Below are 15,968 nucleotides of genomic sequence, written 5' to 3' on the forward strand. Positions count from 1 at the left end.
GTTAAGAATGTTTCTGTAGTTGCCATGGAGATGAATTGAAGATGACTTACAGAACATATGTATAATGATACAGCCATTTAGCTATGTGTTTTAATTGAATGATTTTCAGGTTATATTGATATGAACGGTGGAGAAACACGCTCAGAAGCAGAATTTTCTGTTTTGTCTAAAAATCTGTTGCTTATTTGGTATGCAACATTTTTTAGAGGAAACACTTGCAATGAACGAGCTAATAAAAGTTACTTTAATAATGTCAAGCCTTCAAGATACAAGTAATGATTTAAAATTTATAAGCAATAGTAAATATGTTATTGTCGGAGTGGTTAAAAATACAGATTTAAAGCCTTAGGCGATGTAGTAACTATAATGTTATCTTACGTAAGAACATGTCATCCACAATATTTTTAACATCGATTTATTTGCACTCAGTAAGTCTTTTATTTCTATATTTTAAAAGAACACGAACGAACAATATCTTGGTAAGTCTTATTTGAATTCATAATTTAGCTGTGAGAGAGTTTTATTTTACAATGACCAAACCTGAAACAAAATGTCGTCTGGCTTCAAGTTGACAAAAAGTCTTACTAACTTTGCTACATTTTATCGTCTTGCTCGACATATATATCCGGTGTTGGTAAGAGTGAAGCCAGACGATAAGGTACAAAGCTGTTAGTAAGATTTTTGTTGAGACAGACAGTAAAATATACAATTTTTGTTGACCCACACGATAAAATTTAGCACTGTTACGTTGGTAAGACTTTTGTTGAGCCAGACGATAACATCGTGTACTGCTGGTAAGATTTTTGTTGAGCTAGATGATAAAATGTAGCTAGCACGCTAGTTCATTGCTAACATTTTTGTTGAGCCACACGATAAAATGTAACACTGTTGATAAGACTCTTGTAAAATGTAGCAACCTTGATGAGATTTTTGTTGAGCCAGCAGACAATACAATGTTGCACTATCACTATGATTTTTGTTGGCCAGTCGATGTTTGTTACAGGTATCGTGATTTCATTAGTAATATAGGAACTAATAGATACAAAAATACCAGTCTTGCCGCCTCGAAGCATTTTTGTGCCTTATTAAGCACAAGTGCTAGAGCTTAATTTGTTGACTTGGGTTTGCTTCTTTATCAGTTTTACAAATGTGTGTATCATGTACTTTTGTGACAGTACTGGATTTAATTGGTCTTGCAATGTCGATATCACATTTAGGGAGAACTATCTCTTTGTTGAGAAGTAGCTGGGAGCTTTCATTGTAAACGATAAGTTTACTTCCTTCCTTCTCGCAATTCCAAACTCTTTCATACTTTGAATCTTGATAAAACAATCACGGGAACCTTCAAACAAATTTGTTTGATTATAAATATTTACAAAATTACTTATAATACTTTCATTTGAATTGAATTTGAATTTGAATTAAATCAATTTAAATTCAAAAGTATAAATTACATGCCATCAGTGTAGTCCGATGTACTGATGTCAACACAAAGGGGGGACATTAATGTCCGGTAAAAGTTGGCACTACGAGAAAGTCGCTTTAAGTATCATGTTAAATATCAAACCAAAGACAATTTTAAGAATAAGCTACTAGGTAAAATACGTTTGTGAATAGACTACGCACATTTGCTTTTGTGAGCTTTGCGTTCAAATTTGTTCTGCTAACAGCCTTGAATGTAAATGTTTGATGTACCGCCAAACTCAATATATGTATGTGCGTAAAGTATGGTCTGACGGTTGTCTTGCTTTCAAAACCGGTTGAAGCCATACTTGTGTTTTTGCTCAGCGCAACAATTTCAATATACCGATAGATAGATGAGGGACAAAACCGCGGCTTACTTTTGATCTAATGCTGGAAAATGATTTAGTGGTCACCTTTTCCATTTCACTGAAATTCAACAAGTGCGCAAAAACATGTCTGTTCACGGTAGAAGAGATATTTATGATGGGTATGTCACGAAAGGGGAAAACAAATCATATGGTGGTATATTAAAAAAATAGTGATGCTGTAATTAAAATGTGACAGGCCCCAGGGACAGCATGCATCGTGGTTATAGTAATAGGTCGTGAGGTGTGTCTGTGTGAAGCGAACATCCATCTTGGAGTTGATTTTTTAAACACACAATGCCACCAGTACGTTATATTGAATATATATATATTTAGATGTACGTATAGGCTTACGTTATAAGGACGGGGTTCATCGTTCTGCGAAATTAGAAATTGCACTGGATTAAAGTTACTTTTAAAGGAATCAGGTGTAGCAACTGCAACGGGTACATTGATCAATAAAATTAATAATCTTGAATGTTTACTCAATTTGCGACATGCGAATAAAAATAAGAATGTTGTGAGTTGTACATCGTAGCATACCATGAAGCGACCCAACCACATGTACCACACATATTAGCTTGAACGATATAAGTTACAGTGAAAAAAAATGAAAACCTGTTCAAGAAAACGTCGTCTGACCCGACAAAAATCTCACTAAGACTGCTAAATTTTATCGTCTGGCTCAACAAAATCTTACCATCAGTGATACATTTATCGCCTCGCTCGCTCGCAATCGACAAATATCTCTGTCGGTACGTTTTGTTTTGTTTTCTTTTTAGTCAGACGTTGAAATCAATGGCGGTAAGAGTTTGTGGTCAGGCGATAAAATGTAGCACTGTTGGTAAGATTTTTTTGAGCCAGACGATAAAATGTAGCAGTTCGTTAAGATTTTTGTGTATAGCAGAGGAAGATTGGTGTTGAACCAGACGACATTTTGTTCTAGGTTTGGTCACTTTAATTTTAATATCATGGAGTAAATTACGAGGGTTAATTATAGGGCAATGGGAGGATAGGATATGTAGAACTATGACGTCACCATTATGTTATAAAGTGCACTTGATTTATGCATAGATAATTGTGTGATTTACAAGTTTACTGTTATAATAATTCAAAAATTCTTAACAGCAGATAACAAAGCCATAATGTTTATCATACCGTCTGCTGTGACAAACATAACATAGAGTAACCTCGTAGTTTGTACTTTTGGGGTCATAAAAACCCCACACACGTCATGTACGCGAATAAAACGGGTCTATTGTCCGTTAGATTGGCTAGTAATACGAAAATGTAACCCTGGAAGCAATCAATTGTCTTCCCTACGTAAATCATGCCATTTAGAGTTAACAGAACGCTCATAGCGCCGGGATCAGAGATTTCAAAGTAAAATACCGCGAAACCAAGTATCGGAAATGTCACGAAAGGGGCGACCCGTAAGCACGGTGGTGGTAGAGCTATTGGACGTACATGCAGAGCAAGTGGCAAACAAAACAAACGTCAAAAACGATTCATCTTTTAATCATCTAAATTGACAATTTATGGCTCATAGGAAGCGCTAGCTAGGGTTGCATAGCAACCAGATTCAAATGTACTTAGGTACCTGAAAACTGTTTTAGCCGCTGTATGCTGAGAGTTATAACGCAATTATGGACAGGAAATCATCGAGAAGTTGTCGTCATGAGTTCCACGATTTATTAGGTCTTAACTGCAGGACCGAAAATAATTCTGCACGGAACGTGACCATTTTGCTTCTGAAGACAAACGATTCATAGAGAATGCCTTAATAGGGCGGGAAAGTATGTTAATTTCACCTGCAGATGGATGTTTAAGATAACAAATTTGTTCGGTTTGAGGAGTGGACAGTGGTGTAGATGAGCTGAAATATCCCCTCCCTTAGGAAATGACTGTGGTAATTATGTAAGAGAGAGATAGTTATGTGAAGGACTTCAAATATCGTGGGATTCATGGCATTTAATGCCCCGGTGCGGGTGCTTAGAAAGTATTGACGAATAATGTTAAATGTGTGTCTGGGACAATACTTGTACACGTATCTATGTTTATCTATTGGGCAGGATCAATATGGAAGTATGAAATTTCAATATCTAGCACTAACAACCAGCTACATTTGTTAGGTTTTGTGTTCTTGCTGAATACATTTTAGGTATGATTATATGAAAATTGGAAACTCCATGTTTACTATACCTATCACGTTACCAAAATCTGAATACCCATGACGTCATTGGAATTGATACATGTATGTAAGTTGATATTCCATAATCAAGTTTAAATTCAATATTAACTTTTAAGTAGCAAAATTTAATGTACATTTCTATGTAAATAGGTCACCACAGGAGGATTTCTTTATATGACCTTGATATGATTTGTTCTGGGGTTGTTGGAGTTATCATAACACCCATTGTGACGTTTAAGAGTGGGGTTATTACTTTCCTTTAACTTTATACCACTTGCACAGTTTTAAACCTCAGAGTTTTGCCCGGTATGTTCTTATATCTACTTCTAAATACCTATGTGTACCTTTTTGTATACTTATGATACCAAAAACAGACAGCGCTATAGCAGCGTTAAAATGATGCACGGCTGGGAACAGGCGATATGGTATACTCATAACATTCAGGGAAAATTGACCTCCTTACAGAGCCCTGTAGAACCAACTCAACCAAACAATCTACTTCCCAGACAGTCCATAGAATACCAGCCAAAACAATATATGTAAATAGTTTTATCATCCGCGCACCCTACCTGACTTGAACAATTTTACAGCGAATAATGTCCCGTCTATTGGAATTTTCAAACAAGAAATTTCGAAACAAATCAACAGTCAATAGTGCTGTCCACACGTAAGTTGATATATGCATATTCATAACGTGGTATTACTGAATTACAGCATGATGCAGGTTACTGTTTACGTACTCTGTGTGATACAAACATGCAGAAACCAATAAGTAATGGCATATTCTACACTTCGAAAAACAAGCTCACAATGTGTTGCTTTATTTAGTGTGAATGAAATAGAGAATTTAGACATACTGCAACTAGACGCAGAAACTCTGGCGTCGATGTTTTGATGTGTGCCTTTGTTGCAAAAACAACGGGGTTCTTTCTATCTCGCTATAATATGAAATATTAGCATATGCAGATTCTTATTGGTCTCCGCATGGTTATATCTCAAACAGAGCGAGTGAACACTAATCTGTAACACGTTGTAACAGATTACAGTGCTGTAGCGTTGGTTACTATTATTTGATGTAATCAAGGGTAAAGAAGAATCTTGCCCTTGTCAGTGATGAATTCAAAGATGTGTAGTAGGTGTTAGTGGAAGAGGACTCATTGTCAGAACAACTGATAACGGGCGAAAAACGGTAAAATCCTCCCGTTCACTCAGTAGAATTTCTACATATTTTAATTGTCGAAGTGATGAACGAACTACACCCTCTGATATCAGAAATATGATGAGAGCTGCTACAAAAGATATGATCGTTTCCAAGGTATAATTAATTATGACAGCATTTTTGAACGACATATTGATTTATACACCATGATTTGGACTGATCTGCTGTAAATCTTACTTTAAAAACAAACAAACAAAAAACAATGTCCGAAACAAGAAGAAATACCACGATGTCAAATACTTTAACGGAAATGCTAATTTTGGTAAAGTAACTACAGCAGCGAAAATCTGCTTTGTGTCTGAATTCGTTTCGATATGCTTGATATTCATTGAAACCAGTGTTAGAATTTTATTGCCTTACAGCGTTCATGCTGTTCGACAAGCTAGAAATTCACAAACCATAAATCCCCCACGAAGTATCCAAATATAGTAGTTGCCATGGATTTAAATGTAGTGCATGCACAGGCATGCATGTTTAGTGTTTCTCATTTGTGAATATTCAAATATCCGATTTTTATCCTGTTCCGTTAAAATATTGATTCTTCACATTTCTATCATACTTATAGTATTGATGAAATTTGTTCACCTTTTCAATACAGTCAATCTTTGACATTGTGTGTGTGTTTTCAAAAGTCAACCGAGTGCATTATTTCGTCAGCTGTCACACTTGAATTACTGCTATAATAAAAAAAATGCATCGTATATCAGTACTATTGCCCAAATTAGATTTGATGAAAGCAGAATCCATTGTTGCAAATTAGATTCCATATAGCTATTCACAAAATAACTACTGTACATCATCTCAAGGGGTTTTACAACAGAGTTGAGAGCTGTGGAATCGAATAATTTAAAGCATTAAAAAGAACCCTTACTATATTATTCAAACACACAAAAGAAGTGTAATAAATATCAAAGGAAAATGCATCTGTAGTAAATAATGTGTCCTGCTATGACATTGTTCGTATCCATTTATTTCATGTTTTTTTTTAAGGTATGGACCTAGTGTAGTTATTAGTTGATATTATGGTATCCTCCTGTTGAGTATAATTTTTCAAATTTCAACAATGCACGTCCATTTTTTGTAAGACGAGGTCGTTTTAAAGCGTCACATACGTCAGGTGCGCAGTCGCAGAATTGTAATTTTACAGCCTTGCTACGCGAAAAGAAAACACCAGACTATATAATTTGCCAATCTCTCAAAGGCGATAAAGAAGCCTCCAATTACAAATATGGACAATATACGGAATATGGCTCATTAAATTATGTATTTGCGTTACCATCCCAATGATCTTAGAAAGACTGTCAGCAATTGTCTACAATGTATCTTGTGAATCCAAACCGACAAACATATGCTTGTCAGTAGGATAATGTTCCTTTCGAGAAAATTATGATTAATGATATATCATTGTTTATGGTTTTTGTTTGAGTTGAGCAGCAAATGCTACTTTCTAGGTCACATATCTGTATGACAAATTGAAAATAAATCAATAAAAGATAATTAAATATTAAATCGATTAAATGAAAAAAGAAATAAAGAAATAAAAAAATGCATGAATAAAGAAATAGAGAAATCAACCGACCACCCATCAATAAATAAATCAATCAATAAATCAACTAACCAATCAAAGTCAAACAATCAATAAATCAACCAACCAACCAACCAACCAACCAACCAACCAATCAATCAATCAATCAATCAAAGTCAATCAACCAACCAACCAACCAACCAATCAATCAATCAGTCAATCAATCAGAGGAGGGCATAGTGAAAAGAATTTCGCCCAGACCAAGGACGAACATATATTTATCCTAGATGATGAAGCAAACACTATAGATCGGCATAACATAAGCCATCGAACCAACAAAAGATGCCATGATATTTAAAGTGTATCTGAAGAGCATTGAGTGTTTGTCTTTCACTTCATTTAAGTTTACCTGTCGTAATTATTGATAGATTTGATGTCAGTAGAAGTGACTCATTCAATTAACGATTGAACATAACATCAAATTTCTACCGATGACGTTATTGAAAATTACCGTTTCTACGTTACATTGGAATGGCTGACAACATTAACCAATATACAATAACATGTTACTGAATCTCAGAACTAATGCTGCTATCAACGCATGCTTATTAAATTACTATGACAAACGGCTAACTCGGAGTCGTATTCAGCACATTGTCTATCTCTCTGTGTGTATACTCATCGAGTTAATATCGAGTGTTTCGTGTATGTGACAGGCGTCACACTCACAACGAATGTGGTATAAAGGGAAGCACTACTAAATATGGTTGTTTGATGGAATTTGTTTGTAGACTGGTAATAAGTGTCGATAAAGTAACCTTTCACATATCAATCGCGTTATTACCAGCTGTTTGACCACACATGTCAGCTATTTGATTGACAGTTTTATAAAATTTAATTAATATGAGTTCAATTCAACATCTTTATTCGAACATGTTTAGTTCCCAGTGTTTTGAGTCTGGGCAGGATCTTGTGACCTGGCATCGAGCCAACAAATATTACTATTGAGTTGACTGAAGTGCCCATATGGATGAGGATTGAGTATTCATATTGGAATATTTACAAAATAATTTTATCATGGCTTCCTACTTGAAATATCAATGTGAAACAACATAGACCAAGTCTTTGTTGTTTACTCAATACATTACAAAAAGTTAAAACGAAAACGTGTTTGTTATTATAAGTACAATAACAAACATTACACATTTATTAATCTTTTGCAATGTATTGAGTTACAAACAAGGACTTGGCATATGTTGTTTCACATTGATTGTTCAAGTAGGAAGGCATGGTAATTTTTTTTTATAAATTAAAAATCCAAATTACACACCACCCAATCCTCATCCATATGGCTACTTTAACCATAGCAACAGTAATATTTGTTGGGATCGATGCCAGGTCACAAGATCCTGCCCAGACTCAAAACACTGAGAATGTAACATGTTCGAATACAGATGTTGAATTGAACTCATATTAATTAAATTCTATAAAACTGTCAATCAAATAGCTGTCATGTGTGGTCAGACAGCTGGTAATAACGCGATTACTGTGTGCAAGTTTGTTTCATCAAGACTTTGGTTCTTTGAGGGTTTATATTGTTTCTTATTTGAAATCTACTTACCGTGTTCTAATAATAAAAGGTGTCTGATTACATTTAGCAATTGATTATTTAACATTTCGTGTTCATATAGCATTCATTGATTGGCTCAGATTGCATCGTACGCGTCCGCTACGGACTATTGACGCATAGTGGCTTCAATTTGCATATAGGGGTACTATTCGCGTTGTATTTTCCCTAGGGAAATATTCACGTTGCACCGAAGTCTTATTGAGGACTTGATTTGACTATAGACAGAATATGTGTCTTAGAATTTGATGTGTTATAAAGCATTTAGTGCCTGGCCTTATCCAGGCACGTCATATTATCCCTAGTGTTGTTATGTAGTAACTATTTTCCTCAGCTTTCAGCCTTGTAGTAATAAACGTCTAGATCTACTAGTGCCATCACAGCCAGACAATAACTGTATAATATATCTAACTGTTAATCATCAACTCAGGAGTTTGAATTAATTGAATAAAATATGAAATTTGAGCACACAGTTTGTCTTGTTTGTCATAATGGTTGATTTACAGATAACCTTTTCTCAGAGAGACCCTATAACATCATTGGTTTTTATAAGATTTCAAGATAATGAAGTTGCTTGCATTGTTAACCTTTATATTTCATATAAAAGGTATTTATGTATATTGAAAGTAATTACGTGCGTAGGTAAACACAATGTGCAAGGATAAGTAGTTTTGAAATAACGTATTATAACCTTTGGAGTTGTTCTAAGTTATAAACGTATATGTAGAATCAGGATGAATGTAATCTAATATAAATTTTATATGTCACTGCATGCCTTCAGTAGCATTAAAACTTGTTTACATGCGTTGATTATAGATATTAATATATAATATATAGCTAAAATGATGTAGGTTTGGTGTTTCACTCACGGGACATTTCGTTTTTGACACAACGATAGACACATTTCAAATCTAGGCTAACAGTAGCAGAGACATGATAAACACAGCAGGATCTTTTGCCCAATCAAATTCATATTTACAGTAAATGTTTGTTGTTTCTGATTTTAATACACTATAATTGACTTCTATCAACTTGCAAATGATTTTGGGTGATGGAATAACACCTTGGTAACTTATTCGACTTTAGAAGAAGCCATATACTGCACTCTCAACATTGACAAGTTATTTCCAAAAGCCTCACTTTAAGTAACATTTACACCAGGTGGACACTAGAGGAATATCGGAAATTACACCATTGTCTTGGCAGTGCAGTTATTCCCAAAGCCTCAATCTGTGTAACATTTGCTCTAGTTGGACATCAAAGGGATAGCTTTGATCAGACCAATATGGTGAATACATTGCCAAAAATTAATATTTTACTAGAAATTATGTTTATCGATAATATCATTTCTTCTAAAAAAAAAACGGTTAAGCAATGTAAGTAATTAACCATTAGAAGTTATAAAAATGTCTGCCTGGATCTTTCTTTTCAAAAGAAAGTAAGTTATAAATGTATATTACTTGTGGTATTATGTCTGAAATAAATTTACATACACATATTAATTTCTGTTCCAGTGGGTTTCGAATATTCTTCTTCTACTATGCACAAATTTTGCCGGTTTGTATACCAACTACCTATCGGATAGAACATTGAGGCAGGCCTTTCTGGAGACAAGACGTTGTATCGAAGCCAGGTTAAAGTTACAAAAAGAAAACGAAAATCAGGTAATATGAATACCAAATTATCATTTGTCGAAATTTCTTAGATCATTGAATTCAATTTCTGTTAGCTTATTCGTAAACAAGAACCGAAGTTTTAAACATTGTATGAACTTACTCACTTACTCGCTCTCTCATTGACTAACTGACTGACTGACTGACTGACTGACTCACTGACTCACTCACTCACTCACTCACATAATTAATTAAAGTGTTATTTAATTAATTCATTAATATTATGGTTATTTCGTTTTATAGAATGACAGACTAATTGATTTCTAGATATTTACATTATAGACAAAATATCAGAGTTTTTTTCAGATATTATCAACACAATGAATTGAGTGGGATTTTTTATTGATTCAATTCACGTAGAAAATTTTCCAGTTCAGTGGTATCCAACCAAGAAACATTTCAATTAGCTTTATTGAACACTTTCATGTGAAAGAAACCAACCGGCGTCATGGCATTATGCAAAATATCACCCTATGGTGCTGTGTTTAATGTGTATTCCAAAGGTTTCTGACATCACACACACGTATGTCTGGGCATAAAGAGTTCAACATAAGTGACGTAGTATTGATGTAGTTCAATTATCAATCTTAAACTGTTGTTGTTAATTTTGTTCAAGAAAACCAACCCCGTTCTCAGTTAAAATCAAGAATAACAATCAGAGATCACAGTAAACATATACTAAAATAGAAATGTTATCATAACTGAAATAATTGAAAGAATTTTACAATCTAATATGGCCGCCGTATACTGTCTTATTAAAATCCAATATGGCCGCCGTATACTGTGTTATTAAAATCCAACATGGCCGCCGAAAAGCGTGTTAACGCTATGAGAACATAGAAAATTGAAGATTTCCTTAAAAACAAGAACTACAGTGAACTCCAAACTTTTGCTGTAATATTTCAAAATACCAGGAGCAAACTTTTACAAGTAAAATTTGGAGAGGTTCATGATTTACTATTTTACAATAGGACAATGTCAGTAAACATAACGGCAAATTGAGTCAATCTCTTGACAAAGACGGTAAGTATGCAGTCGAAAATTTCAGGTAAAATTTTCAAGTTGTGTTTGGAACAAACATTAAATTCAATACTATAAAGGCAAATTGTGTTAAACAAATGGCATGTAATTAATACTCTTGTCAAAACACCTTCTGAATAAATTATTCAAATTTCAAAATCGTAACAATGATTGACGTTAACTCTAACAACGGCTCATTACAATAATAATAATACATGAATGTTTTGTTTTTCTCACATTTTTCGTACAAAGCAACGGTTGTTACTGTCGGTTTTACCAAAGTTCGTTGCCATAGAGATGATTAATGATATCGCACACGAAATGGAAGAGGATCGTTTCCTCCCTGCACAGTTTCATAAAATTTACATCCATCGATATGAAAATGTCAGGTAAGCTACTGGCCGTGCTAACTCTTGAGCGCATGTCAAATCAGCATTTTCCCGATTCTCATTTGACAGGTAGGTTTTATGAAAAACATCCTCATTTCATAAACATTATAGGCTTGATCTGAAGCCATTTTAGAGGATTTGGGCAGGAAGCGATCGAAAAAAATGACATCAGCATACTTCAAGTGTTATTAATGATCATGGTCATATGAAAATCTGCGTGTGTGATTTGTGTAATTAGCGGGAACTATTGCAAGGGCTTTACCCGGCGATACCGTATATAAATGACAATGTATATCGATGTATATCAGCATCCGCTGAAACGTAAAAATCGAGTCAAACAAACTTTGAATTTTTAGTAATTTGTATTTATTTGCATATCAATCGTAAATGGATAATAAAAACACCGCCATGTCGTTATAGCATGACAAAGCCCCTATGCACAAACATGCTTCGGATAAACTACAAACGAAAGATTCCTTCTTACATTTTCTTGTCGTAGATGGCGTCTGATCAAATTGTGATTTATTTACAGCATTTTATTCGCTGACATCAAGGGATTTACCGAATTAGCTTCTAAACTTCCTGCACACGATTTAGTTCGAACTCTGAATGAACTGTTCGCAAGATTCGATAGGCTGGCGGAGGTAAGTACAACATTCAACGTCATTTTTTGTTAATACCGTGAATGTTGGTCGAGCGCAATGTTCTAATTGTTTTTATACTCTTAAATTTAATTTAATTCTAAGGTTGTCTATTTGTTTTTTTCCTTTTCAGGAAAATCACTGTCTACGAATAAAGATTCTTGGTGATTGTTACTATTGTGTGTCTGGCCTTCCAGATCCACGCTGTGATCATGCGCAGTGCTGTGTTAAAATGGGACTACATATGATCAATGTTATCAGGTAATTAGACCTCGAAATCCCTTCCATTTCTAGATGCAATATCGCCCTCTAGACAAAAAAGTTGATTTGATACATTAAGCCTTTGCTTTTATTCAATTTGACATTAGATGTAAATGTAAAGAGAAGGCAACGAAAACATGAATATATTATTATCCATAGATTACATTATGCTACAGCTTTTTTTTTAGAAGTCCCTCTTTTTGGAATATCTGATGAATATACATTAACTAATTGGCAGATGCTCCGCAATAAGCTAATGTTGGCAATGTATATAATATGTTACATTATTAATCTTTTTTGTTCAAGACTTACTTTATAAGAAATAACATGTCGTACTGCAGTTCAGATACAACTTCGGAGAAGTCAGACTGGGACCGTAAACAACACGAAGTATTTGGATTGTTGTCTAGCCTCCGTCTCTGTCTAAAATGAAATGAAAATACGGATACCTTATTATCAGTTATCAATAATACGACCGTATATACATACATTGTACATGTAACACCACCTACAAATCTATGGTGGTCAGTAGTACGTACGTTTAACGATGGACTCAGTCCACTTTGCTCGTTGAATTGTGTTCGTATACTAAACTGTACATTTTAAGATACTGTTTTAACGGAAAACATCGATAGGAGCTGCTCAGACAAAAAATTGCTTTTTAAGATGACCTTTGAACTTTGGTTTGGTATGCACAAGTGTAAATAGACGAATTCGGTCTCTTTTTGTCATTACAGGAGCGTAAGACAAAAGACTGGTGTAGATTTAGACATGCGTATTGGAATACATACGGGTTCTGTCCTCTGTGGTGTTCTTGGTTTGCGAAAATGGCAATTCGATGTTTGGAGCAATGACGTCACACTTGCAAATCACATGGAGTCCGGGGGTACGGCTGGGTGAGTTTTGTTACCAAATGTTTCCATATTGATGTCAGAATATCAACTTAAGCTATCGTTCGTTATAAAAAAAAAAGACTTCGAATTAAACGCGTCTCACCGTAGTGGAGTCGAGGTCCGTAACAATATCAACATAGAGGAGGCAAACGGTTAATGTTAGTAAAACCATAGTGTAAAATCTCAAGCAAGCAAATATTTACTTTTGCCATTTAAAGGGGTAAAAGATGAGCTTGATTTTTCTTGCAAAGACATATTTCATTTTGGGAAGGGGACCCGAACCAGTCAATTCCATTACGTCTGCTTTGTGTTACCTCTCTAAAGACGCTGAGGCAATCGTTTCAAGAGTGTGAACCTTCCAAAAGCTTCCAACTTTGTTTTAATCCCATAATATTTCGTCCAGTGAACAGCACTCCTCTTGTAATCCATACTTAACCATTTCATCCCTCTATTCTAGAGATGACGTGCAATGCATTAATGACAGAATTACCTTTTTTGTATCTCATTTGCACAAATGAGATAAATCGCCTTGTCTTGTTACATTTTAAAAGCAAAACTAAGAATATTAGTGTAATCGGTTAAATCCAACATGTAAACTTACAAGCAATTTAAGTATTAACTTTTGTCCGTTAAATGAAAGTTTATAACGTCTTTGTTTCTGTTCAGTAAGGTTCACATTTCAAAGGAGACACTGTCATACCTAGGTAACGACTACGAAGTTGAACCAGGTTATGGACAAGAAAAAGATACTTACCTAAAACTCAAAGATGTTGATACCTACCTGATTATGGGGGAAGAACCAAAGGTAAGATATAAAATGTCACATCGAAACTTTTCTCCTTTTTTGTCTAATTAAAATTCATATTATGTTTTATCAGACTTAATCAATATTTGTACTGATCTGTAACCTTTCGATTTAAAATGCAAATAGTTTCACATATGTGACTGCGTAATTTTATGTCTACAAACAAACAAACAAACAAACATACAAACAGACAGACAGACAGACAGACGTACATACATACCTACACACATATACACATACATACAAACAAACATACATACATACATACATACATCATACATACATACATACATACATACATACATACATACATACATGCATACATACATACACACACACACACACATACATACAGACAGACATACATACATACATACATACATACATACATACATACATACATACATACATACATACATACATACATACATACATACATACATACATACAAACAAACAAACAAACAAACAAACAAACAAACAAACAAACAAAAACCGATGTGTTGATAACAAATTAAGCCATTTCGTCTTTGACAGTGAGTATGTAATGGATACTCCCATCATATCGAATTGATGCACACAAGTTTATCTTTAAAGATGTAATGAAATTATATATATTTTACAGTCTTGTCTGCGGTAATCTAGAATATTTGTAAAAGTGGAATTAAAGGTTATATATCATGACAATGTTCGACTGTCAACATTTTCTGGATATTCGGATTTAGCACATACAGTAATATAATCTTTTCAAAGTTTATACACGCATATAATTAACATAGAAAATGTAAGATTTTGAAGTTAATATAAATGTCGTCTACGTGTCATCTCTTGCAGAGTTGTTTACCGTCCGAACGATCCCGCCTTCTTCAAGGGATGGTAGATTCTCCGTCCCCGACCGAGTCTTCCGTGCAAACCGAAATCACAGCTGTAGAAGGTCAATTCTCACCGGGTTATACATCTTCGTGCCAAAAGAGTTCGGCGTCCTTGTCAACAATTTCGTGGAGTGCAGAACTACCGTTTGATAACATCATAAACCAGAGTCCAAGGGTAATTATAAATATGTTGACATTAGATATGTATTTGTTTGTCCGTTTTGTTGGTTGTCAGTTTGTTTGTTTGTCTGTTTGTTTGTTTGTTTGTTTGTTTGTTTGTTTGTTTGTTTGTTTGGGTTTTTTTTTTGTTTACGAGCAAAAATGATATCATTGGTGGATTTATGCGAAACTTTAAAGGGAGAATTGCCCATTATATGAGACATGGACTAATGGAGATCTGATTGCGGATCAGAGAAAATTTTGAAACATGTATTTAGGTCTATTGCGTGTAAGCACTATTGTACCTTGAGTGGTAAGTAATTTGATCGCATTACATTTGGTATTAAATCAGCCCTATTTTAATTCATAAGACCAAAATATATTGATGAATCACCCAGGGTAATACCATTAATCAGCAATTTTAATTAACTAGGGGGATGATAATTAATAAGAACGAAATGTTAAGCCAGAAGGACACTAGAGGAATCAGCTGGGGAGAAATTCACTGGTGGCCATGGTAATTTCCTCGCAGCGATTCCTCTTATGTGTGGGCAACTTTTAATGAGAATTCGGTCATTTGTGGCCGTGAGCCATGTTTGGTATTTTTGGCTTCGCGTGAATTTCCCCTCATGTGTGAACGTGAGCATTCTGCTCTCAACTTTCTCTTAAAAGCTCATGTGTGGCGATGACGTACAAAATGTCTGTGCCCAGCTGTCTAAAATACACCAATTTGGCAACCAAGACTAACAGTTACTAAACGTAGTATCGTGACTTGGTATTCATCAGTTATCGAACTAAACATTTGTTCTTTTTTTACAACTATAGCATACTGTCGTGCTTAGTAAAAGAACTGTGGGCCAATTGT

The 15,968-nt window shown here is 34.6% G+C and overlaps 1 protein-coding gene across 1 annotated transcript in view; it reads left to right on the forward strand.

Moving 5' to 3' along the window:
* The window catches only part of LOC144444314 (adenylate cyclase type 8-like), a 38,166-nt gene that overhangs the window by 14,864 nt on the left and 7,334 nt on the right, over positions 1–15,968 (forward strand). The window contains exons 2-8 of the mRNA XM_078133727.1: positions 9,906–10,055; positions 11,337–11,473; positions 12,006–12,117; positions 12,248–12,375; positions 13,113–13,271; positions 13,935–14,073; positions 14,907–15,119. Of these exons, the coding sequence (XP_077989853.1) occupies positions 9,906–10,055; positions 11,337–11,473; positions 12,006–12,117; positions 12,248–12,375; positions 13,113–13,271; positions 13,935–14,073; positions 14,907–15,119 (1,038 nt within the window). The remainder of the gene's footprint in view (positions 1–9,905; positions 10,056–11,336; positions 11,474–12,005; positions 12,118–12,247; positions 12,376–13,112; positions 13,272–13,934; positions 14,074–14,906; positions 15,120–15,968) is intronic.

Source organism: Glandiceps talaboti, chromosome 13 (genome assembly GCF_964340395.1).
Source record: "Glandiceps talaboti chromosome 13, keGlaTala1.1, whole genome shotgun sequence".
NCBI lineage: Eukaryota > Metazoa > Hemichordata > Enteropneusta > Spengelidae > Glandiceps > Glandiceps talaboti.